This window comes from Protopterus annectens, chromosome 7.part0, assembly GCF_019279795.1.
Source record: "Protopterus annectens isolate FY-2018-M chromosome 7.part0, PAN1.0, whole genome shotgun sequence".
Taxonomy (NCBI): Eukaryota; Metazoa; Chordata; order Ceratodontiformes; family Protopteridae; genus Protopterus; species Protopterus annectens.
This window is the reverse complement of record NC_056739.1, coordinates 125241953-125267175: the sequence shown is the minus strand read 5'-3', so window position 1 is coordinate 125267175 and position 25223 is coordinate 125241953. Positions and strand designations below refer to the sequence as shown.

General features: G+C 42.0%; 1 protein-coding gene across 1 annotated transcript in view; it reads right to left on the bottom strand.

Annotated features, from left to right (window-relative positions):
* Window positions 1–25223, bottom strand: part of UHRF1BP1 (UHRF1 binding protein 1) — a 1147688-nt gene that overhangs the window by 444710 nt on the left and 677755 nt on the right. Inside the window, exons 8-9 of the mRNA XM_044076560.1 lie at window positions 11784–11961; window positions 10236–10319 (exon numbers count right to left, since the gene is read on the bottom strand). Of these exons, the coding sequence (XP_043932495.1) occupies window positions 10236–10319; window positions 11784–11961 (262 nt within the window). The remainder of the gene's footprint in view (window positions 1–10235; window positions 10320–11783; window positions 11962–25223) is intronic.

The following is a 25223-nucleotide window of genomic DNA, read 5'->3' as shown; positions in this document are numbered from 1 at the left end:
GATTGAAAGAGATTTGATAAAATAATGTCATACCACCAAAACTGGGGCTGACAAGGGGTCCAATTGTCTGTTCATTGCCCATAATGTAAGCTTTTCCCATTTGCTGAGATAGATTAGCCTGGTGGATGATTTATGAGATGCAATAAGAATATTGCGCACCTGGAAGGAGAGGTTATCCTGCCTGGCAATCGCTGAAAGTGGAGAAGCCAAGCTGTCAGCTTCAGGTTTGTTAGATTGGGGTGGGTCAGACCCTTTGGATGGGAGATCAACGTCGGAGTTGGATTGAGAATCCATGGTCGATCTAGCAAGTGAGGCCACAGGAACGGGAACCAAACTTGTTGAGGCCAATATGGAGGAATGAGGATTACTTTGGTCTTCAACTGCCATGCTTTCTTTAAAAATTGGGAAATGAGGGGTAGAGGAGGGTAAGCATAAAGCAGACCCGGCGGCCAAGCATGGACTACAGCATCTCAAAGTGACTGTCCCTGAAGTGGGATCAGGGTAAAGTAGTTGCTGCACTTGTAGTTGATTGGGGAGGCGAACAGATCGCAGCAAGACTGGCCCCAATGGTTGAAAATTTTTGCCACTATCACAGGATTGAGAGACCAATCATGAGGTTGTAGAATGCACCTGCGCAATATGGCCGCTATCACATTAGAGCTCCCGGGAATGTGCGTTGCAATTAGAAAGCGGTTGGAAGCTATCGCCCATTGCCATATTCTCAAGGCCTCTCAGCATAACGGGTAAGATCTGGTGCCCCCTTGCTTGATATACCAGACTAATGACATGTTGTCTGATTGGATTGCAATAGTCCTTGATGGAGTGATTGAGTGAAATGCTTGCAACGCTAATAGCACCACCCTCAGTTTCAGGACATAGATATGCAAATGAGCCTCCATCTCCGACCAGGTGCCTTGGATGGAGCTTCCCTGACATAGCACCCCCACCACATCAGGGAGACATCTGTGGTCACTGTGGCTTTTGGCTGATGGGGGCTGAATGGGCGAGACCATTGTTGGGATTTTGAGACGTCCACCAGAGCAAATCTTGCTTGCATCTGAGTTACATTTATCTGAAAAGACAAAGGATGTTGTAGAGGGTACCACTGAGTGAAAAGTAGCCACTGAAAAAGTCTCATGTGGAACCTGGTCAGAGGAACATTGGCGATCGAGGCTGCCATCGATCTCTAGAGTTGGAGTACGGACCAGGCCAAAGATTTGTGGTGACAGAGTAGCGGCTGAACCTGTTATCTTATTCTTTGAAGTCTGTGATCCGGAAGAAATGCTGTGCAATTCCTAGTGTCTAACAGGACTCCGATGAATTCTAAAGACTGTGCCGGAGTTGTGTTGGACTTCTCCCAGTTTATAGTGATTCTCAGGCACTGAGCTGTGAGCAGTGTGTAAGCTAGAGCTTCCTCCAATGGGGGCGGTAAGGAGCTAGTTATCTAGGTATGGAAATGCCTGGAATTCCAGAAGTTGCAGGTGAGTGATAACCACTGCCATGCATTTGGTAAACACTCTGGGGGCTGTAGAGAGACCAAGGGCAGTGATTGAAATTGGTAGTGACTGGTTCCTTTGCAGAAGCGGAGGTATTTTCTTGAGCGCTTGTCCACTTTTATATGGTAATACGCATCCTGAAGGGTATAAATGCATTTAGTCACTGAAACAATCTCTGAATGTTAGTTTTTCCAAATCGGAATGTCGAATTTTAAAATAGCGAATGGTCAGAATGTCGTACAAAATGCCAAGTGCAACATTTCCGACCGCTCTACCACCTAAACAAGCGCTACCATGGATCAAAAAGGGGGGGGGGGATATCACGTGTTTCGACTATCTCCGGTTCAGACATACGAGAACCTGCTGAACTGCTTTCGACATTTGGTACGTCGACAAGGTAACGGATGGCTAAATGCATGTATACCATCTTGAAGATCTATAGGGCACATCCAATCATCTTCTTCCAAAAGAGGAAGGATAGAGTAAACCATGACCATCCGGAATTTCTCTGTTCTTACAAATTTGTTTAGTGTGCTGCGATCCAGAATAGGTCTCCAGTCCCCTGTCTTTTTTGGCACTAAAAAGAATCTCGAGTAAAAACCGGACAATATCTGGTCTGGGGGGGACCGTTTGGATGACTTTTTTTTTTTGTAGCAGCTTTTGGATTTCATGTGCTGCTGCTTCCCTTTGACTGGGTGGAACGTCGGGTAAATTTCTAGTTGAAGTGGGACAGAGATGGAGGGGAATGCAGTAGCCTCTGGATATTATCCGTTGTACCCAAGAATCAGTGGTTATGGTTCGCCAGGCAGTGAGGTATAAAGAAAAAAGAACCCCCGACCATTTCCAGAGGTGAGTAGTCGGGTAATGCTAGGGTTGCACAGAGAAAAAAAATCTTGGAACTCCGGTTTTGCAAACCTCCCCTGCCTCGAAAGGGGCATCTTCCATTGGAGTTTCCCCCTCTGCCCTTAGGGGAGAACTCAGCATGTGCATCACGGAAAGAGCCCTGTGATTTTCTGTGCCACATCTTCCCACTCCTCTGATTTCTGGAGCAGAATCGTTGAGGGGTGGGGTGCCGGACACCAATGGGAGACAGGCTCTTACTACCTTGTTTGCACCTTGCCAGCGTACCTTTAACCTTTGGGCCAAACAATGAAGTGGCCTCGATGGGGGTATTCAAAAAGGAAGCCTTAAAGGAGTCCGCAAAGTTGTAAAGGCGCAACCAGGCATGAAGTCTCATGATTATGCCTGCGGCTGCCACTCTAGCCGCTCCTTCCATTGCATGTGAAATGAGCCGCATGGAAGAATTGGATATCGATTCTGGGGTCACTATCTGAGAGAATACGTTGTTGAGGACCTCATCAGAAACAGCTCCTGCCAAGTTTTCAGAAAGGTGGTTGATAAAGTGTGCCGAGTAGTTCAAGGACCCTACAGTGAAGGTCGATGAAGCAAACACACACTTCCCGAGTCTGTCTATTGCCAGCGACTTCTTGTTGGGCAGATGGACAGTCTGGCTCGCTTCTTTCAAGTCTTTTTAGTTGCAGCCACCATCACCATGGCATCTACTGGAATACCTTTGGACCAATGAGGATGTTAAGCAGGGGGAGATAAAATTTTGTCAGTCCTCCGAGGTATAGCTTCCAAAGTGTCAGAAGCCTTCCATGCATGCTAGACGATGAGCTGGACAAGCTCATTGGCCGGTGGGGTAACTCAGGATGTAGGGGGCCGGGCACGAAAGGCCTGCAGGAATACGGATTCCTCTGAGGAAGGCTTGGAGGACTTCCAGTCGTCCCTCTGTCTTAGTATCTCGAGAGTGTTACCAAAGGACACCTCATCAGAGGGTGACCATAGGGACCCTTCCTCATCATCAAAGTCCGTATCTTTGGTTAGAGACTGCTCAGTGGAGTCCATGTGCTTCCTCTTGCATGAAGCCTTGCAAGGGACTTCCTCAGTGGGGAGTTCTGTGGAAGATTGCGAGGAGGGTTTCTCCTGAGGGGGAGAAACCTGAGGCCCTTGTGCTCGGGGTCTGGTAGTTGTGGCTTGCGACAGTTGCGGCACAGAGGGGTACAAGGACTCTGACAAGGATGTTTTGCCAGCAGAGGCAAGTGCCCTCTCCATGGCCTTGAAGGCCAAACTTCCCAAAGAGGGATGGGAGCCTGGAACCAAGCACGACAACCTTGGAACCAGGGTCACACCCCACTCTGACGAGTTGACCCCCAGACCAGAAGTCTCAAGAGGACTGTGGAACGTGAATGGAGGATTCCTGGAGGGTGCCATAGAAAAAATTGGCATCGAACCAAGAACACCTAACCCCACGGCACAGCCGCTAGCCAGAGAAAGGTCCGGTGCCGAGTGCCCAGAGGGCCACAAGGACAACTCCGGCTCCAAAGTGAGGTCCACTGTTGGTGTCGAAGGGAGGGGCTTCTATGCTTCCCTAGAAGTTGAAAGAGAAGTATAAGCAGGAGTCTGTGGAGAAATACTGTCACTGCAAGTGGGAGCACAGCTTTAGATGGGTGAGACAGTCCTCTGGCCACAAGCAACTGGTTGACAAGCCGCAACACATCCTGTTCTGAGAGGCTCCTGGTCGACCTCATAGAGAGACCTAATGGAGATTCTGGCCCGTCTAAAAAAGGGGTTGTACTGACTTCCCTGAAAAGGATCCAAGGAGGGAGAGTACTTAGTTTTTGCGAGTTTGTGTGGTGCAGAGCCCGGAACAGAGGGTGTCTGCACTGAGGAGAATGGTGCCAAGGGTATCTGCGCTGACAAAAGTGTCACCACAGGTGTCAAAGGTGTCTGCACCGTGAAGGGCGGTGTGGCAAATGTCTGCACCAAAGAATACGGTGCCGAAGAAGGTGTCTGCACCGGTAATGATGGTGCCATAAAGGACTGCATCGAGCAGGTCAGTACCAAAGGTGTCTGCACCGTAGAGAGCAGTATTCAGAAAGTTGACTGCGTTGGCAAGGACGAAGCCGAAGGAGTCTACACCAACAGTGCTGAAGGAGACTGTAGCTGTAGAGACGGGGCCAAGAGGGTCTGCACAGACATCAGCTGTGCCAAAAAAGGCTGCGACGAAACTGTCAGAGTCGTGTCTGCACCGGGAACACCGGTGATTGTGGTGATGAAGTAGATATAGCTGGAATGAGAATAAACTGGGTCTGTGCCAAGGCTAGGGCCGAAAGGACCACAGATGGCAGTGCCGGACCAAGATTTTTACCTTTTTGTGAGTCGACTCCTTGTGATCTCCAGAGGGAGATGAAGTGAACGACCTTGAGGAGGAAGAACATCATCTCTTACGGGGTTTAGGAGGAGGGGGTGAGACTACCAACCCAGAGATAGCCTCGCAGAAAGGAGTTTTAAGGCCTTTTATAATAAGTATATTCTTCCTTTCATTCAAAGTCTTAGTCGAAAAATTACTACAAATCCCACACGGAGGGTCCACTGAAAGGTGAGAAACATTCGGGCAATAAACACACAAGTTATGGCCATCAGAAAGCAGTAACTTACGGATGCATTCTTTACATTGTTTGAAACCAACAGTGCTTTTCTTATCTGACATTGTGATATCAAGGAGAAACTACAACACTAGTAAAAAGGTCAAGAAACTACCCAGAAGAGTAAGAAAGGGGAAGAAGAAGAATTACCAATGATGGTAATGGAATTATATCAAAGGTAAGAAAAAGGAAAATACTACAGGGAGAGAGTCTCAAAGTTGCGATAGGGTAGGAGGATAGAGATAGTGAAGAATTGAAAACTTTCTAAACACTAATAATAGAAAAACTTCAAAAAGTTGAACACTTAGCTGAGAGAGAAAGCTTGACACGGCTGTGCAGCAATGCGGCAAATGAGATCTGAGGTAACAGGGAGCAGAGCATTGTGGGTAGGATCTTGGCTCGAGAGTTTTTGGCTGACACGAGCTTGGTATAAGGCCGGGTCAGTTCTGAGGACGGAACCGATAACCCATCAGTAAGGAATGAACGAAGATAAACAACATCAGATCAACTGGCTACACAACTGGTGTCATTCGAGGGGGATGCAGTACCTGTCAGCATGGAATGACATGCTTGATGCCCTACTTAATTTGCAAGGAACTGTCTGCACTCTCATTCAATGGCTTCTACACACAGGCTGAAGCCTTTGCTGCCCCCATAGTGCCTTTTTTAAAGCAAAGTTCAGTTAACGGGCATTCCAACACAGCAAACATATCAATATAAAAGGGATCAAATTAAGGTAGCTCTACATAGTACCAGAATTCTATACCACAAGCTGTCTGACCTTGAGGCACTCCTGCATTTGGAAGGCATTCCTATATGTACAATTTCGAAAACATACTTTAAATAGCAAGAAAGCACTCCATACTTGGGTTAGTACCTAGCAAGATATCAGACCTAATGGCAACTGTACTGGTATGTCCATAAATGTCAGAGATAATTATTACTGCTAGAAAGATTCCCAGAGACCCACAGATTGAACTCAGCAAGCTCCAAAACGCACTAAACAAAATCAACTACAAGTGTAGCACCTGTTACAGGACACCTGACAGTTCATGTCAGGCTCCCACATATCACAGATGAACTCTCTATAACTAAAAACTCCATAATTCTGGGAAACTTTAATTACCCATCAACTAACTGGAGAATCTACTTCTCCAAAAGTTTTACATTTGATAAATAAAAACTCAGTGAACTCGATTGTTACTAGCCCAACTAATTGACAATATATTCTTGACCTGGTACTTACAAATGTAGCTCCATCATACACAATTCCATAAAGTAACTATTGACTTAGACCATAAGCTCGTAAGCCTTTTGCTCAAAATATCTTAACCAAACCCAATATATCAAAATTTAAAGACTTAAACTGCACAAATCTCCCCAAACTGTACAATGAAGTCTCAAAATTAATTTACAACATAAACCCAGACATTGCTTCATCAGACAGATTCACAACCAGCTTCTATACAAACATAGATAAAATGGATAGAACTGACAGTCCAATCTAGATCCAAATACAATTCATGATTTAAAGGCAAACTACCCTGTAGTTTCCAATGGCACAAGTAAAATCTACAATAAAAATAAAAATATCATTGGAATACACAACAGATCTAAAGGATGAAGGCTAAGAATATAAAACAAGATTACTGGATCAACTAAGGCAGCTAATCCAAGGGCAACAGGGCAATTACAAATCCTTCTTTAGTTATGCTGGATAACTAACAGCAGTCACTCTACAGAACTCATCTTAAATGGCAAAATCTATTCTGACCCACTGACCCCATAGCTAATATATTAGTAAATAAATTCAGTGCAAATTTCACTTTTGAGATGACTATCAAAAGCCCTGTGATCACCATATCTCTCAAACCTTCCCATCACCACTAAAGAACATGTAGTGAAAGTGGTGTCCAAGACTAAGGATATGCCCTCTGTGGGAACAGGTAACAAAATGGCGGTTTCTTAAACAGCACTATAACATGTCCTAGTAACTTCTACACAAGCTATTTAGCCCAAGCCTGGCCATAGGCTTACTCCCGAACTACGGGATACAGCACTGGCATGGGCCCATCAGCCTGACAAACATCATTTTTAAGACCATGGGACACAGTACAACAAAACTTGATTAACACATATTAAAAATATCTTCCATCTAGATGTGCATCGATTTGGTTTTGTTAATGGTAGATCCTACTTAATGATGCTAATAATCTTTGATGAAAAGGTAAGACAAGCTGCTTACAGAAGTCACATTCTACGCACAGCCTACCTTGATTTAGCCAAATCATTCAACATCATCTCCCACATTAGCATCATTATAAAAAACTTTGAGCTTGCTCAGAGGTGACCTTTGCCTAACATACAAGGCCATGTCAAACCCAGATTTGATGAATATGCTTCACCTCAAAAAATCTAGATCCGTCAGAGCCACAAGGGCGGGAGACTTAAACCTCGACACGGCTATTAATAGGACGTGCTGGAGGGATAGATTCATCACCCAAAGACTCCCTATGCTGTGGAATAAAATCCCGGTATATGTGAGGCAGAGCACCTCGCTGGCCTTGTTCAAGAGAAATCTTGACCAATGGATGGGAGATCGCAGATATACCCCAGGGATTACCTCAGTGTCACTGCTCAACAGAGGCACAGCAAAATAATGGGTATAGTTCCCCATACTAAAGGGGTGGCGTAAGCCACAAAACTATGGGCTAGGCTTGTAAATGCCCTCGGGCAGATAGCCTAGTATGAACCTATGAACCTATGAACCTATATGTGGGTCGCTGTGGTAAGACAGACATCAAACTGGCTAAAACACTATCCACGCAGTGCATTTGGCAGGGCTAACAGACCATCCACACAGTGGATGTGGCAGGCCTAACAGACCATCCACACAGTGCATGTGGCAGGCCTAACAGACCATCCACACATGCATGTGGCAGGGCTAAGAGACTATCCACACAGTGCATGTGGCAGGGCTAACAGACTATCCACACAGTGCATGTGGCAGGGCTAACAGACTATCCACACAGTGCATGTGGCAAGGGCAGTGTCAGAGAACATGAAGGTGACTAGTGCTGCTCTTCAGGACTTAGTGCTGGGATTGCTTTTGTTTGATATTTACTTTTGTGTCCTACAGACTGAAACCAAAGACCTCTGGCTAGCCAAATTTGTGGATGATTGCAAACAAGTAGTCACTGTCAAATTCCCCCCTCTGATGCAGAAGCTCTCAGCAGGAAATTAGACTCACAAATGTCCTGTGTAGTGAAAATGAACTCAAATGCTAAAAAATGTAACATTATCACAGATGGCAAACAAACTATTCCCCAGTATACAGCATTGCTAAAAAACCCACTTCAAAATAAAAACATAGTTAGAAACATGGGAACCTGGGTTAATAGTTCCACTATGTAACACAGGCTGTCAGGAAATATGTCTACTTGACAAAACTAATCGCCAAGGAAATATCATCAAAATCTGCTAAAGATGTTACCATCCCCCTTGTACTCAGCACTGATCAGATCAATTATACAATACAATGACCACTATGGGATGTACCTCGCCAGACATACTAAACAGCTGGAAAGCCCCACAGGTTCCTAAAAAAGAGGATCACAGGCATAAAATTCCTAAGTTACCAAAAAAGGCTAGAAACACTGTTCTTTTTGTCTGTGTGTGTGTGTTACAGGCTCCTCAGAGGAGCAAAGGAACAAAGGAACAATTCTAGGCCAGTGGTCATGAGGACCATAAGGTGCCATGCCGGATTCACTTTACAATCTCGAAATACTGAAATCGCGAATTTCAGTACCTCGAGACGAAAGTACCGAAACCACAAATGCTTGAAACCTCAGAAAACCGAACATCACAATACTGAAACTTCATAATATCGAACTTTCAGTATGTGATGCTCTAATTTAAAACACAACCTCCACCACACAAACAAATACACATACACCTTCCGCCCCACACTACAACAAACCAACACAACACAACACACACAAATCAAATCCACCTAATCTACATATAAGCCTCCTGCACCCCTGCTACTTATATATACAACCTCTGAGGTCAAACAAAAAAGAAAGAGACACCAAACCCACTGCTACATTCTACATTCCCGTTGCACAAACACACATTACATATGTACAAACACCACCACTTTCAACACTTACACACTCGCACTCTTACTTACCTACCCTAATCTACACCTAAAACTTCCCAACACACTCAAATAATACCAAATCCATACCAAAAACCCTTAAACAAAAAAACACTTACCTGAATCTCCAGTTATAGCCATACATCGGCAGCCATATCCCAGAGCACACCGCACCTCACAGACACAGTAAACCACAAGTAAAATGGTGCACCACCACAACCGCAGATTCAACAGTTCAAGATTCGATCATATGCAGTTTCGTGTAACTGCACTTTCGTCTCAAGATACTGAAATTCATGATTTCAGTATTTCAATATTGTAAAGTGAACCCGCCATGCCATATATAGGCACACTTAAGATATCTATGCCTTGCCTTCTGAGCGATTAGAGATCCACCAGTCCAGAATCTCTTGTACCTTTACAGAATAAACACTCCTACAAATATCAGGATAAGTCATCTAAATCTGCTTCAGCAGACAAACAGAAAAAGGTGGCGAGACAGATTTGTTACTTGGCATCTCCCCCAACTCTGCAATTGACTCCCACTCCAGATAAAGCAGTGCAACACAGTATTTTCCCTCAAACAAGACTTTGATAACTGGATGGGTATTCATAAATTCACCCTATGTTTAACTGGCCTAGCCCTCTCTGAAAAGTCTACAGTCTATGGTGGGAAATGGCAAAATACAAATGGAAGGATACAGTGTCCAAAAGCCTTTTTTTTAATTACTTTGTACATTATTATTTGCTAGCATGCACTCATTTTAACACTTCCTTCAAAGGCAAAATGGGATATCAGTCGCATTCAGTAATAAAGTAATTAAAACGGGAAACAAAAAGAGGAGAGTTTGCTGCATTATATACGCACTGCCCCCATTGCAACTTGTACACATGCACGTACACACATCACCCCCACATCCGTGCTGATCACCCTGCTAAGGGCAATTCTCAATAACATAAATGTACAGCCAGCACTTTCATCTTCTAGGAGAGGTGACAGGTGAGGGGAATCGGGAATAGGCTACTTTTAATCTTCATATACTTTTCTAAGAATGTAACCGTAATCCACAATACAGTTAAATAATGCATTACCTGCCCAATGGAAAGGATAATAGTCAAATCCCAGTTTTCTGAAGGTGAGCTGCACTGCCCCTCCTGTGATTCGACGCTTTTCAGCTGCACAAAATGAATCAGAAAAATCAGATGTAGTGACCATCCTGAAATGAAGTTTATATAGTGTGTTCAGTTAAAAAAAACAAGATGTTTCTCTGCATAAAGACTGGTACTGATTTTACTTTGACTATTTAATTAATTTAGCACTTTGACCTAGAACCATGTAAGTAACAGTCAGTACCATGTTTACTGTGAGGTCTTGCTTTCCAAGTAAACATTTTGTAATGGGATATAAAAGTATTACGTAAGGAAACATTTTAATATTTCAGCAAGCACACACATACACACACACACTTACACACACAAAGTCAAATTTTATCCCCAAATCATATATGCCTTCTACTAACAAATTTGTTACACAAAATGGATTTCTGGATCAAGTGCAAGCCTGCACAGTAGCTGTGTATCATGGAAGAGGGCAAAAAGGTTTGTGCTAGAACTTCTAGAAAACTATCATCAGAAAAGACAAAAAAGATCACTTGCATTTATGACCATGGGAGGCCAATTAATTCTGCACACAATGAAGTTAGTCTCCCACTGTGTCACAGATCTAGCAGGTAAAGGTATAATGCCTGAAATGAACACAATTCAAGCAAAATACGACATCCTGTTCCTTCCACGACAACAGACAGAGTCTGACAGTGGTTACAATGGTGGCAGCTATACAAGTTTTTCTCTCTTGCCATCATTTAAAATAATAAATAGACCCAAACACCAGCCACTCAATGTCAAAGCCAAACTACAGGCATTTAAGATGTAGCATCTAAGACAGGCAATCATGTGTTCGCAAGACCAATAAAATCACAATTTAAACAAGAGCAACAGCATGCTCCCAAAATTCACATGACTTGCACTACAGAACTTGCACTAGTCAAGGACAAAAATGCAAGTGTGGGGGATAGGGGAATAGTCCCTACACAGCACTAAAAATGTAGTGGGTCTGTTTCCTTCCAAAACCATTAAAAATCAACATGTGCAGCTTTCACATAAACTACCATACACATACTCCACTTACAAAAATCTACCTACAAAAGGCAGCTTAACAGTGTGGTTAAGAAAGGTGCAGGTGCAGGTCAAATGGGCCCTTTTATTAGTCAGATAGTCTAAAATTGTCTTTGGCAATAACTGGAAAGTGACACTTCTTAGAAGCACACTTACTCCATTTAGAAGCAATAAGAATAAAACCACATCTGTTTCAACAAAACCAGAAGGCTGAAATGCAAAACTAACAACAAGCTCACTTAGTCTTAACAGTGGTACCCAAAACAGAAGTTTCACTCATCAGTAAGAGTCTTACAGTTTTATAATCAGTGCTAATGTAGAATCTGTACAGGTAAGTTCTAACCTCTGGAATTATTGCAGTACTACAAAAACTATGGCAAGAATAACATCTACATCAGACACCATTTAATAAGTGTTCAAGCTACGACACAGCCCCCTTTAATGCAAGTTGTACTGCCTTCATACCTGGCTCCTTGGAGTATCCATCATCACAGATGTGTAGATCCAGCCGAGAAATCAAAAGGTGATAAGAGGTCTCCCGTACATCAAATCGCTCAAAGTAATTGCTTACGCTGTTGGGAGTTCCAGTTGATGTGGCTTGTTGTGATCTCATCTGCTGAGAGGTAGAAGTGGGTGATGTTGCCTACAAAAAAAGGAATGTTACCAAATTATTTATTACAAAAGCACATTTTTAAAGGAATCATTCCAAAAGGGCACACATATTTGGACAGAAGCACAGACACCTACCCCTACGAATGTCTGTTGACTATCTAGCCCTCTTCCTAAAGGTCTAGAGCTCATACAACCTCAGCAGGCATGGGGCCCCACTTGTACTTGAGTGAGAGCTCATAGAACCTCAGCAGGCATGGGGTCCCACTTGTACTTGAGTGAGAGCTCCTAAAACCTCAGCAGGCATGGGGTCCCACTTGTACTTGAGTGAGAGCTCACACAACCTCAGCAGCCATGGGGTCCCACTTGCACTGCAAAGAGCTGTAATCCAGGCAGCCACAGAAGAACTTGTCCCCCTGTTTTTTTTTATTCTTTTTTTATCTCCCCATGTTTTGTGTGCCTGTGCACAAGCCCCTCCCCCAGGATGAGCTTGCCCACTCTCCTTGCCAAAGCCTGAGATGCTGACTGATGTTGGGTCACCTGGTCCATAGTAATTGGTTTATCCATCTATGTCATGGCACTGGCAGAAATCTGGGCTCCTGCTGACGTTCAGTCTTCCATCTGGCTGTCATGAGAAACTGTACTCATTCCTATGGCCTAAGGGTCAAGATTAACCTTCCCTTCCCAAACCATAGCCATCTGTGTCTCAGGATGAACTGTAACTGTTACCAGGCCAGGGAAATATTCTATGACCCCCCCCCCCGCAGCCCTCCATTACTGACATCAGTTAAGGGGCTGTTTTGCTTATGGCTTACACCACACCCTGATAGCTGATGTCCACACCTACATCATTAGAGGGAACTGCAATGTCCTCCTAAGACATATGTCACACTCACACATACACCCAATGGGTTACCATCAATGGCTTGGGAGTGAAAAACTCATGCTCTCCCAGTAACCATCCTTGTTTTATTACACTGGAGCCATTTAAGGTCATGAAATCCGACAAAGGGAGAGTGGTAGTGGTCATGAACAGAGAAGACTACTTGTACAAAATGATGAGCCATGTCACAAATTGTGATTTGTATGAGGAGACGTCATTGAGTTACATCAAACTGGCAGACTGCAGAATTGATTTTTTTCTGCAAGACATGGTGGAAGAGGGGGAGATCACACCAGACGTACACAGGTTTCTTCAGATATTACATCCTGTTGTCCTGTGTATATTTGGGATCCCCAAGATTCACAAGAACATTGTTGACCCAACAATGAGACCAACTGTAAATGCCAGTAAATCCAAAATCCTCCCCCCTTGGGGTCTACGTGGATTTGTTGTTTAAAAAAGTGCTTGGAACCTTCTGAACACATTTGCAAGGACTCATGGGATTTTTTGTGTAAAATGAAAAATTTGGAATTTTTAAGGGACTGTGTTTTTAACAGTGGATGTAACCGAGTCGTTTAACATTATACCACACGAACAAGGTCTGGAATGGTTCCATGATTTCCTGTATGAATGCACTGAGTTTAACAATGACACTGCTAATGTTTTAGTTTTATGCATGGAATTGGTTCTGAAATACAACTTTGTTTTTCTGGAGGGGCAATACTATACGCAGAAAAAAAGGGGTAGCTATAGGGGTGTCTTGTGCCCCTATATTTGCCAATATAGTACTGCTGCAATTGGAACAACATGTTCTCTTTTTAGACACTATGAGGTTAAACCTTGGAAGTTATATCTCCGTCTTTTGGGCAATATTTTTATCGTCTAGGATAGACCCCCATAGGAGATCCGCAATTTTATGGAATTTATTAATGCCTCTACATCTTTTTTGAAGTTTATTCACACCATTCAGCTGGAAAGTATCAATTATTTGGATGTTGGTATTTTTAAAGATTATCAGAATGAACACTGGGCTAGTAAAATATACAGAAAACCCACATACAGCAACAACCCATTACATTTTGTGAGCAACCACCCCCTCTCCATCAAAAAATAGGAATCATCAAGGGCCAATTTATTAGAGTGGTCAGAATGGTTTCCGCTCAACCATTTTGTGGAAGAATGCGAGACACTGTGGCATATGTTACTCAACAGGGGGTAACCCTGAGGACACAGTTGCCAGGATTCGGGATAATATCATGGAGAAAAGAATAAAGGGAGATATAGTACCCCTTATACACCCCACCTCCATTTTGGCCACAGGTGCATTTTTTAGGAGACAGGTGGATGGGCCTATTATGCAAAAAGCCTTTGTTACAGAGTTTTGCAGTGAGGCCCCTCAGATTAGGGGTATTTTGATCAAAAACTGGCAGATTTTTTCTTTGTTTAAAGAATTCAGAGACAAAATAGGGAACCATCCAACCATGGTCTTTAGAAGGGGCAAGACCATTAAAAATTATCTTGAGCTCACATCTGTCCACTGTGAATAAGGATGCAGTAACAAAAGACCTAGCACCTATAAATGCAGCTTTTGCAATTATTGTAATACTGGAAGGTGATAACCTGTTGTTAAACCAAATGACAATTAGGTCCACAAATTTTTGTAACTGCAACAATGTGGGGATGGTTTATGCTGCTGTATGTCAACTGTGTAGAAGTTTTATGTAGACAAGACAGAGGAAAATCAAAGAGTGTATATATGAACACAAAACTGGTATTAGAAAACTGGACACTAAAAATGCCCTTGATAAACACATTATAGAGTACCCCAGTCACAGTTTTCGATTTTTTGTTTTGGAACAAGTGTTACAAGACCTTAGAGGGCGGCCATGGGAGTATACATTGGAAAAAAGGGAACTGTGTTGGCAGTTTAGATTAAATGCTACCAATCCTCCTGTTTTCAATGAAGCGGTGTCTATAGCTTGTGTATTAAAACTCAAATCTTATATTGTGTAGCCAGGTGCTGTTATTCTGTGCATTTCTGCATACTATATATAGAATTTTTTTTTTGCTGGGTAACGATTATTTTTATTTTCATTTTATATCTGAAAACTAATAGACATAATATTTTTTTAAGTTTTAACTTGCAACATGTTGTTGCTTTAAGGCACGCTTTTTTTCTACAAGTGACTGCACTGATGATACAAACTGTCATGTAATTATAGGGAGGGGTATTTAAGCTTGGTGTTTGTGCTTTTGTAACAGATTCTGATGAAGTATTTTTATGCAAAAGCACTCAATCTTGTCAATTGTGCTGTGCTTTATTAAACTACTGGAAGCTCTTCTTGGCCTGCAGTTTTCATTCCTAGACTAACTTGCAGATATTCAGATGAGCTGATAAAACTGCAAAAATCAGAAGCTGACATGAAAAAAATAGTTGGAGGAGTACAAGACTGTTCAAGAAGAGATGCTTCAAAAATGGTAGAACTGGAGGACTGAGCCTGTAGGGAAACCCTTAGATAGATTTTCCGCTATACCAGAGAAGCTGGGAAGAACAGACTGTATTAATTTTATGAAAGCGCAAGTAAGCAACTGGGCTGGTATTCCACAGTAAGAATTGCAAACTGAAAGGGCACATCAAGTGTATGCTCCAAACTTGGCCATGAGAAGGCAACTCAGACTTTTAATAGTAAAGGTGAAATCCTAACAGCAGAAAGAGATGATTCTGACAAAACTGTGGCAGAAGGACAAAGTACTAAAAGTGGGAGACAATGGAGTGTTTCTGGAAAATGATTACTCACTGTACAACAGGCAGAAGAGAAGTAAATTTATTCCAGCAATCCGAGAACATTGGGTAGCAGGGGTGAGATTTAAGCACCTGTATCCAGCTGTTTTCAGAATATTTTTTTTTCTGGAAGGCCAAAATCATTCTTTGACGCAGAACATGCTAAGGAGGAAATACAAAAGTTTATCCAACAAAAGTGAGTTATCAAACAGAAGGGGATACTGCTTCTTACTCTTCTGACAATAAAGGCAATAGATATGCCAGTGAAACCTTTTCCAATGTTCCAAACAAAAATGGTTGAGACACAGAAAAGAAGCACAAGTGTTGACTAGAAGAAGCAGGAGTACACTGGAAAAGAACTAGTGACAGGATTTGGGAGATGGGGATCAACAGGAAGAAAACCAGCAACTCGGAAATTGATGAATAAATGTGGAATTCAAAAACATTAATTACATTTGTGAAGTATGACAGAACAAGAAAACCTAGAAATATTGGACTTTTTGACTTTGTTAAACTTTTAGGGATTCCAAAGCATATGCCACACTTCTTGTCATTAATGTTTAGTAGATGAAATTAGAAGAGGGGACGAGGAGGGAGAGAGATAACTGGAAGCAAAAGAAAAATTTGGACACATGGCATTAATTGTAATGAAGTAAAAGCTTTTTTCAGTTGATGAGTAATAGGTATACTAAAGTAAACAGTGCGCCTACATTTTTACCTTCTTGTTCAGTTTTAAAAAATGTAGGCAATGCAATATAAAAAGAGAACAAAGCCTGGACAAAATAGCATGACATAAGTAAAACTGATATGCATTTTCTTATTTTGGCATACGGTAATGACTGGATCAAGGCCCTTGTCTTGATTTTATAACAAGTTTAATGGAGAAGCAAATATGTAAAAGAAACTAGTTGCATAAAGTCTTACCATAATGGTAGATATCTTTCTCTTTACTGTTGCAGTATTCATTACATTAGGAATCCCATGCCAAGGGCAGCCCGACATCTGGCCCCAAAGCCTTTAGGTTGCTTTAAGGTATACTACGTCACGTGTATGCTCCTTGCGTAGTATAGGATATAAAGGTGACGTCCAGATGTACTTTCCTCAGTAAGTGAGAGCCAGTCCAAGGAAAACAAAAGGTAATCAGTACATCCAGAGAGAAATGGTCCAGGGGGTGGAGGGAAGAAGTGAATACTGCAACAGTGAAGAGAAGGACATCTACCGTTATAAGATTTTACACAACTGTATTAGGTCCTTCCATTTCACTGTTGCAGCATTTTCTACAATAGGGAGAATGCCATAACTCTGGAAGAAACTTGGGAGGACGATGGACCAGCAGAGCCCTCTAGGAAGCCATGAAAAACGGCCCTAGCAAAACCAGCTCTAGGTCTGGAGATTCCATTCAGTTTGCAGTGCTTTGTCCATGTACGCACAGAAATACAGGTAGCTGCCTCATGAATAGAGTTAGTATCCAAATCCTTGAAAAAAAAGCACCAGAAGAAGCCACAGCTCGAGTAGAATGAGACTTAACAGAATAAGGAAGACCCTTACCATGAAAAAGAAAACAAAAAGAAATAGCTTTTGAGATCCAAGAAGAAACAAACAGTTTGCTTGTATACAGCTAATCATAAGTATCTAGGATGAAAGGAAACAAAGAGCTGATCAGATTTCCTAATAGACTTCATCTTATCCAAATAACATAAGAGTTGTCTATGCAAATCCAACATGTGCAGCACTCTCTCACTGACAGACTCCACAGAAAAGTGACCAAATGAACAGACTGATTAAGGGACAACTCATTTACCACCTCGGGCATAAATGAAGGATTAGTACGCAAGTACACCCTAGCCTCATCAAACACCAAAAAAGAGGACAAACCATAAGGGCTTGAAGCTCAGACACCCGTCTGGCAGAAGTAAGGGCTAACAAAAGTACATTCTTCTAAGAGTAATGTTGCAAAGAAGTTGAAGCTGCAGAATCAAAAGGAGCCCAAGTCATTTTTTTCCAGAACAAACTTAAGATCCCAGGGAGGAGGAACAGGCTTCCTGGAAGGCCTAATAAGTAGAACACCTTTAAGAAATTATTTGGCTTCAAATCTAGAAGCTAAAGGAGGAGATAAAGGCAGACAAGCAGAGAGAGTTGACAAGTGGGCCTTAACAGAAGAAGAAGCCAATCTAGCATTGAACAATTCACAAAGATAACACACAGAACCAAAGGAACATCCACTGAAAGTGGATCCAGTTTACAAGAAAGACACCAAACAGGAAACCTCTTCCATGTAGATAAGGAGGATTTCCTAGTATTGGGTTTCCTGGCCTCCTGCAGGACCCTAAGCATGTCCTCAGAAAAAAAGGTGTCTATGTGGAATGAAAATCCTATCACCCACAGTTTCATTTGAAGAGTGGACAGATGGGGATGAATGGATGAATGAGAGATCCCTTGTTCTGTGTGAGCAGATTTACCCTCTGAGGTAACTTGTGATGACTGCCCTTGGCTAAATGCAGAAGAGGATACTAATACCTTCTCGGCCAAAATGGAGTCACCAACAAGATTTTGGGAGCATCCTGCTGAATTCTGAACAGGACTTTTGGAAGGAGGAGAACAGGAGAGAAAACATACAGAATCACCCCCTTCCACGAAAGAGAGAGGACGTCCACTTTCCACACCAGGGGACCTGGGACTCATGCACAAAGTAGAGGAAGTTGCCTTTTCAGAGGGGAGGCAAAAAGATCTATTTGAGGAGTACCTCACTGGTGGAGAATGTACAGAAACACATCCCTGTGAAGCCTGCATTCTTGGGACTGAGTTAAGGACCTGCTCAAAGTGTCTGCCACAATGTTTTGACCTGAAGGAATGTAAACTGGCTAAAGAGTTTCTTGATACTGGACATCAAAATACTGCACTAGGACTGCCAACTGGAAAAAAGATAACATCTTGTCCCCCCTTCTTTGTTTATATACCACATCATTGTGGTACTGTCTGCAAATACCTTCAGAGGTCCTGGTAAGAAAAAGAGGACGAAAAGCCTGAAGCACCAAAAAAAGAACACTCACCTCTCTGATACTGATGTTTCTCTTTCTGTTGAACAGGCGATCATACCCCCTGCAACTTTAGGGAGGCAAAAGCTGCACCCCATCCCACATCTGAAGCATCTGTGAACAGATCTTGAGAGGGAAGAGTGGGATGAAAAAGTAGCCTTGGATTTAGAGACAACTGCTGGCTCCACCAGTGAAGTTCCTTCTTGAGACAAGGTAGAAGGGGAACTTGCAAAGGCTTAGGGATGCACAAGTCAAACTGACTTCGGAAACTACTGAAACCTTCTTACGTGGAGCTTGGGCCAGAGGGAGCATAGGGATGGTGGATGCCATGAACCCCGGAGGTCTCAGAAACTCCCTGGCTGTGAAAGAAGCCAGAGGAAGAAGAGTTTGAAAGAAGGAAATGAGTGTTAAGGCCTTGGGAGGAGGCAGGGATACCAGCATAACCAGAGTCTATATACTGCACCCCACAAATACATGGTCTTGAGAAAGAGTCAAATAAGACTTTTTGAACTTTATTGTGAACCCTAGGCTTTGCATAAAGGAAATGGTGAAATGAAGATTTTGCAATAGAATCTCTGGAGAGGATGCCTGAAACAGGAGGTCGTCCAAGTATGGAAATACTTGGATCCCCTGAAGCCTGCAAAAAGCAATCACAGGAGCAAGGTATTTGGTGAATACCCTCGGGGCTGTAGAAAGGCCAAATGGCAAAGCAGAGAAAATGCCAGGAACCAACAGAGAAACATAAAAACTTCCTAAAAAAGGGATGGATTGGCATATGGAGGTAAGCATCCTTGAGATCCAGAGACACATACAAACCCGAGGAAGCAAGAGAGGGAACAAAGTCTGAAGGGACAACATTTGAAAGGAGGGCACCTTCAGAAAAGTGCAAAGATGAGAGAGGTCTAGAACTGGTCTCCAGGTACCCTCTTTTCTGGGTACTAGAAACATCCTGGAATAAAATCCCCTCCCCCTTTGGGACACAGGCGCCTCTTGAATAGTACTCTGAGTCAAAAGGTCTTAAAGCACCTCTGGAAAGAAGGGGATTTGTTCCTGAGGAGGATAAGGAACACCCGTGAAAGGAGAAATGGATTTTTAAAGCATGACATACCCCTGGTGAATAGTGGACAGGACCCAGAAATACTAAGTAATCTGCAGCCAAATAGGAAGAGAGAGAGAGAAAGAGAAAGAGAAAAGTGGTTGGGAAGAATAGGATAGTAAGACAGCACCTGGTTTATCTGGAAAATGAGACTTCTGAGGCACTGAAGTCTGAGTAGCTTTAGCAGGAGGAGCCCTCTTGAAACCCTTATTAACTTAGGAGGAGGAGGACAAGAGTGCCTGCAAACAAAGGCTGGCTTATTGGGGTAGTTTCTCTGAAATTTAGGCACAAGAGAAACATGTTTAAGTTCCTGTAACGCCTTGCCGTTATCCTGAAGGGACTTAAACATAGCAGCAACAGCTTCACTAAGCGTTTATTATTAAGAGGGGCATCCATCAATTTAGCCTTAATATCATCAGACAAAGGGTGAAGCTGAAGGCAAGAAGACCTCCTCATCACTGACCCAAAAGCAGCAACCCTAGAAGAGGCATCTGCTGCATCATAACTACACTTGATGGAATGACGAGCCACCCGGGAGGAAGTCCCTAACAGAGAAAGGGCAGAAATTTTACCATCAGAGTCTGGAAGATCAGAAATAACCTGACAGGTCTGGGCTAGGAGAGCCAACAAATACCTGGATATATAGGCCCCAGCAACGGAACAGGCATTCAGACCGATGATCAAGTGATGGAATTTGGACTGGCAGCAAAGAAGTTCTGAGGATGATACATCCAAACATCACCTTTATGCCCTACATTCTGCAAGGAGCATGTGTGTGTGATGTACGGTGTACCTTAAAGCAACCTAAAGGCTTTTGTATACTGTTGAAACGTCAGGTACCCCTTGACAGAGGATCCCTAATGTAATGAATACTGCAACAGTGAAATGGAAGGACATCACTGAATATATTGAATACTGAATAGTGTTCCCCTACAGCACATACATGTTTACATTACAATATGTGTATTGAAACACAACTGTGCATCTAGTCCTTATGTTTCTATGGAGATAAGCTGATAAGTGGGCAATAAAAAGAGAATAGTTTCTTTCAGTGGCTAGGAGATCATACTTTGCGAAAGCATTCAAGTTGTTTCCCTCATTTGGGAGAGGAATAAAGATAAGAAAACAGCACTGAGTGGAAGTACAAGCCCAGGCTGTACCATGCATCTTGGAATGGTTAACCTTCATTATAGGTTAATTCAAGCCTATAAGTGTGGCTGTCACTTTGGGATAACTGTTCCTATTAGGAGGCTTAAACTTCATTATTTGAAAATGTACATAGTTGCATGTGTTAGTATTAAGCTAATAGGTTTTGGGGGTGTTCTGGAGGTGCGTTTATTTATTTTGTTTGAAGGTGTTCATTAAAACAAGTTTTGTAAGATGTGACATATGTTCAAATGGATACGTCAAGAAACAGCTGCATAAAAGATCATCCTGCCAAACAATGTATGCACGTAACACAAAAGTTGAACCTATACATAACAGGTGGGAATAATAACTTCTTCTCATATTGACATTTTCTATGTTATCTTTAAATGTGAATGGTAAAAAAAAGAGTAGTGAAAGAGTAGTGAACTATATTAACAAAGCAGAGTACAAATAACTATACTACAGGAGACGCATTTAGAAAGAAATGAACATGTGACTTTGACAAAGAAAGGATTTCAGGATGGTTATTTAGCAGCATATCTGGGACAAAGAAAAGGGTGGTATTTATATTAACTGAGAGAAGCTCCAATACTGATAGAAGGGGGGATAAAGATAATAAGGGTAGATTTGTAGTAATAAGGGGAGGAGGATTATGCTGCATGTATTTCTATTCCACCTAAAACTGCTACAATGGAGGACTTACAAGATGGCTGCACATTGAGTAACAGCTTAATTCCAGCTCTACCAGTGTGAAAACAAAACCTCAGAAGAGGCAGCCAGTAAAATCGTACTGCTGGGTAAATTTTAGTAAATGGCTAGTAAGAGCATTGCCTGCATGACAACAAAAAAAAAAACTTCAGAGAACCTGAAAGAAAATCAACCACAAAAGGTGAGAAAAAATGACTGGGAAGAATTCTGCAGCTGTTCAGCAAAAAGCAGTGCAAGCTTCAACTCTGGTGCAAGACATGACTTCCAGTAACCTAGAGGAAAAACGAAGTCAAATGTACTCAAAGCTGATCAAAATAAATGAAACACTGAAGGAGTATATCAACTCACATAAAAGGCTGGGAAAACTGAGCAAGCTTTAAAAAGATATTCAGATGGGGGTGATAAAACTGCAAAAATCAGAAGTTGAAATGAAGAAAAGTTCGGCTGAATATGAAATTGCTCAAGAAGTGATGTTTCAAAAAATAGAGTTACAGAACAGAGCACATTGAGAAAAACAGATATTTTCTGCTGATCCACAGAAGCTTGAAGGAAGAGACGGTATTCCATAGCAGGAGTTGTTAACTGAAAGGGCACATTGTGTGTATGCTTCAAACATGCCCATGAGAAATCAGCCTAGCCCTTTAATATTATAATGCAATCCCATCAGCACAACGAGTTGATTCTGATAAAACTCTGGCGGAAGGACAATGTACCAAAGGTGGGAGACAGCAGAGTGCTTAGTGAAAATGAATACTCACTTTACACCAGGCAGAAGAGGAATATTATTCCACTATCAAGGTAATGTCAAAAAGCAGGCATGATATTCGAGTTGCTGTACCGAGCTATTTTTCAGAATATTCTTTACTAGAGGGACAAAATAATTTGTTGATGCAGACAATGCTAAGGAGGAAATATAAAAGTTTGTCCAACAAAGAGTGAGTTATGAAACAAAAGGAGATTCTGCTTCTTGTTCTTCTGGTAGTAAAGATCACAGAGAGACAGTGCCACTGAAACCTTTGCCAATGTTTCAACAGAAAATGCTTGACAGACAGAAAAAAACACTAGAGTTGACTAGAAAAACTGGGAGTATGTTGGAAATGAAGCAAGAGAACGGATTTGGGAGATGTAGATCAACAGGAATAAAACCAGCAACTCGGAAATTGACAACTATAGATTACAAAGCATTAATTATATTTGTGAAACATGAGAGAGAAAGATAACCTGAAAATATTGGACTTTTTCAATTTGTTAAACTTGTAGGTAATTCTAAAGCATCATGGCATTAATGCTTGGAAGAACATTTAGGAAGGGGAAGAAGAATGAAAGAGTTAACTGTAAGTGACACAAAATGTTCTTCTTAATAGCAGTGTTTTTATAATGTGTGATACAAACTGCATGCTATAAAGTAAAGGTTTCTCGGTTATTTTCAAGTGTAATGGGGATAATAAACAGGTTCCTCTGTTCTTTCTTTCTTCTTTCTCCTTGCTCAGTTTTAAGAAATCCAGGCACTACTATGTATATAAAAACAAAAAAAAAAAAAGAAAGAAAAGTCTGCTCAAAAGAGCAGGTTGCAAGAACGATCAATGTAACTTCTTTATGCTTTTATAGGGGAATGACTGGATTAAGGCCCTTAGCTTGATCTGCAGAAGCAACTCTGTATCTGGTTCTCATGTCTCCATGGGGACACTCTGACAGAGAGCAATAAAAACACAATACTTATTTATTTCACTATCTTTCTTTCAGTGGCTAGGAGATGATGTTTTCTGAAAGCATATGAATGTTCTCCCACTCTGGAAGAATAATAAAGATAAGACACAACCAAACAGCATTTAGTAGAAGCACAACTGCAACTAGACACTTGACAAAAAAAGCTGTTACACACAAAAGATGAGAATAACAACTTTTTAACATAATGACACTTTCTGTATTATCTTTAAATGTAAATGGTCTCACAGATGCATACAAAAAAGAAAGAGTGGTGAACTATATTAAAAATGTAGAGTGCAAATAGCTATTTACAGGATACACATTTGAAAATAAATGAGCATGTGAATTTGATAAAGAAAGGTTTTCAGGATAGTTATTCAGCATAATTATCTGGGACAAAGGATAAGAGAAGCACTTATATTAATTGCAAGCGGAGCTCCAACAGTGATAGACGAGGATAAAAAAAGTTCTTCGGTTAGTGCTGGCTTGAATTTTATTATTTGTTAGTAACTGCAGGTGTGGGGGTAGCCACATTGTTTGATTTCCTGTTCTTGCCTATTTAATTGGTACAGTTTGAAATATTTTCTGCATAAAAACCTGAGCTTTGGCCGGCTAAGTTCTAGCTGTATTCAGCTGGACGTATAAGAGAATTTAAGTACCTTTATCTGCACTTTTTTTCAAATACATTTTTTAAATTGATTTAACTGTGTTGCATGATTATTAACTGAACTGGAAGTTTTGACTCTGTTCTTCAGTTAGTTTTCCCACCCACCCTCCCTGTTTTTGTTTTGGTGTTAATCTTAGTGGCTTTGAAACTGCCCGCCCCTCTTGTAAATTTGTGTTTGGATACTCATTCTGGGCCCATCTCATTTGTTCACTCAACTGAGTGCAGTGAGATCATATTCTGATTTCAGGCACTCCTACTGTGTACAAAGAGAGCATCCTGGAAAGAGAACAAAAAAAATTAAGCTTGTTTCCTGCCTTTCCTGTTAAGTGGTCTAGACTGTTTGTAGGCTTCTGAGCCCCCAAGCCCTTCTGTGTTGAAGGGAAGCCTTGTAGCTTAGTTTTGTTTCTTATAACTAGCCAGATTTCTAGTTTCAGCACTCAAATCTGTTTCTTTGACGTCAGCACTTGTTCAGAACTCATTGTAAGCACTACATAAGCTGCAAATTACTACAGCACTCAACTTTCCTCACTTGTCTAGTGGAAAGCAGTTTTTAGTACTTAATAAATAAGCACTTATCCAGGCATGTCTAAGGGTCAGCTCCCAGTGATTTCCCCGTCTACCTGATGAATCTGGGCATCTTGGGGCAATGCAGCAATTGCCTCATGTACACAGACAACCCTCTCCTCCTGCCACCCAACACTACAACCTGTGAGAGATGCACTTATATAGCCAAACTGGAAGCAAAGCTCTCTTCACCCAAGACTGGACTAGACTGTCATGAGGAGAAGGTAAACACTTGCACCACACCACACTCATCACATAGTCCCTCAAAACCTACACCACCAAAACACACACAAAGAAACACAAAACACACACCTACATTCGCGGAGGCTCTCAATATAAACCTGCCCAAGCATCAGGAACATCCAAAGCATAAACGCAAGCAAACTCCACCCCCCCAACACAACCCAAATGACACATTGCCCACAAACTCAGTGTGCCACTCAACCACAGCCCATAAGGCATAACAACGTACCCAACACTCTAGTCATAGGTGACTCTATAGTCAGGCACACTGATGTTCCACTCACTAGACTAAACAAGGAGAAAGTTACTGTCAACTGCCTGTCAGGTGCCAGGATCCGCCACATAATGCATGCACTCAGGTCACTCCACAATAAGTACAAACATGACACTGTCATTGTCCATGTTGGTGTGAATGACCTGAGACGTACCTCCCTGGACTACATGAAAAGAGACATGGAGGAG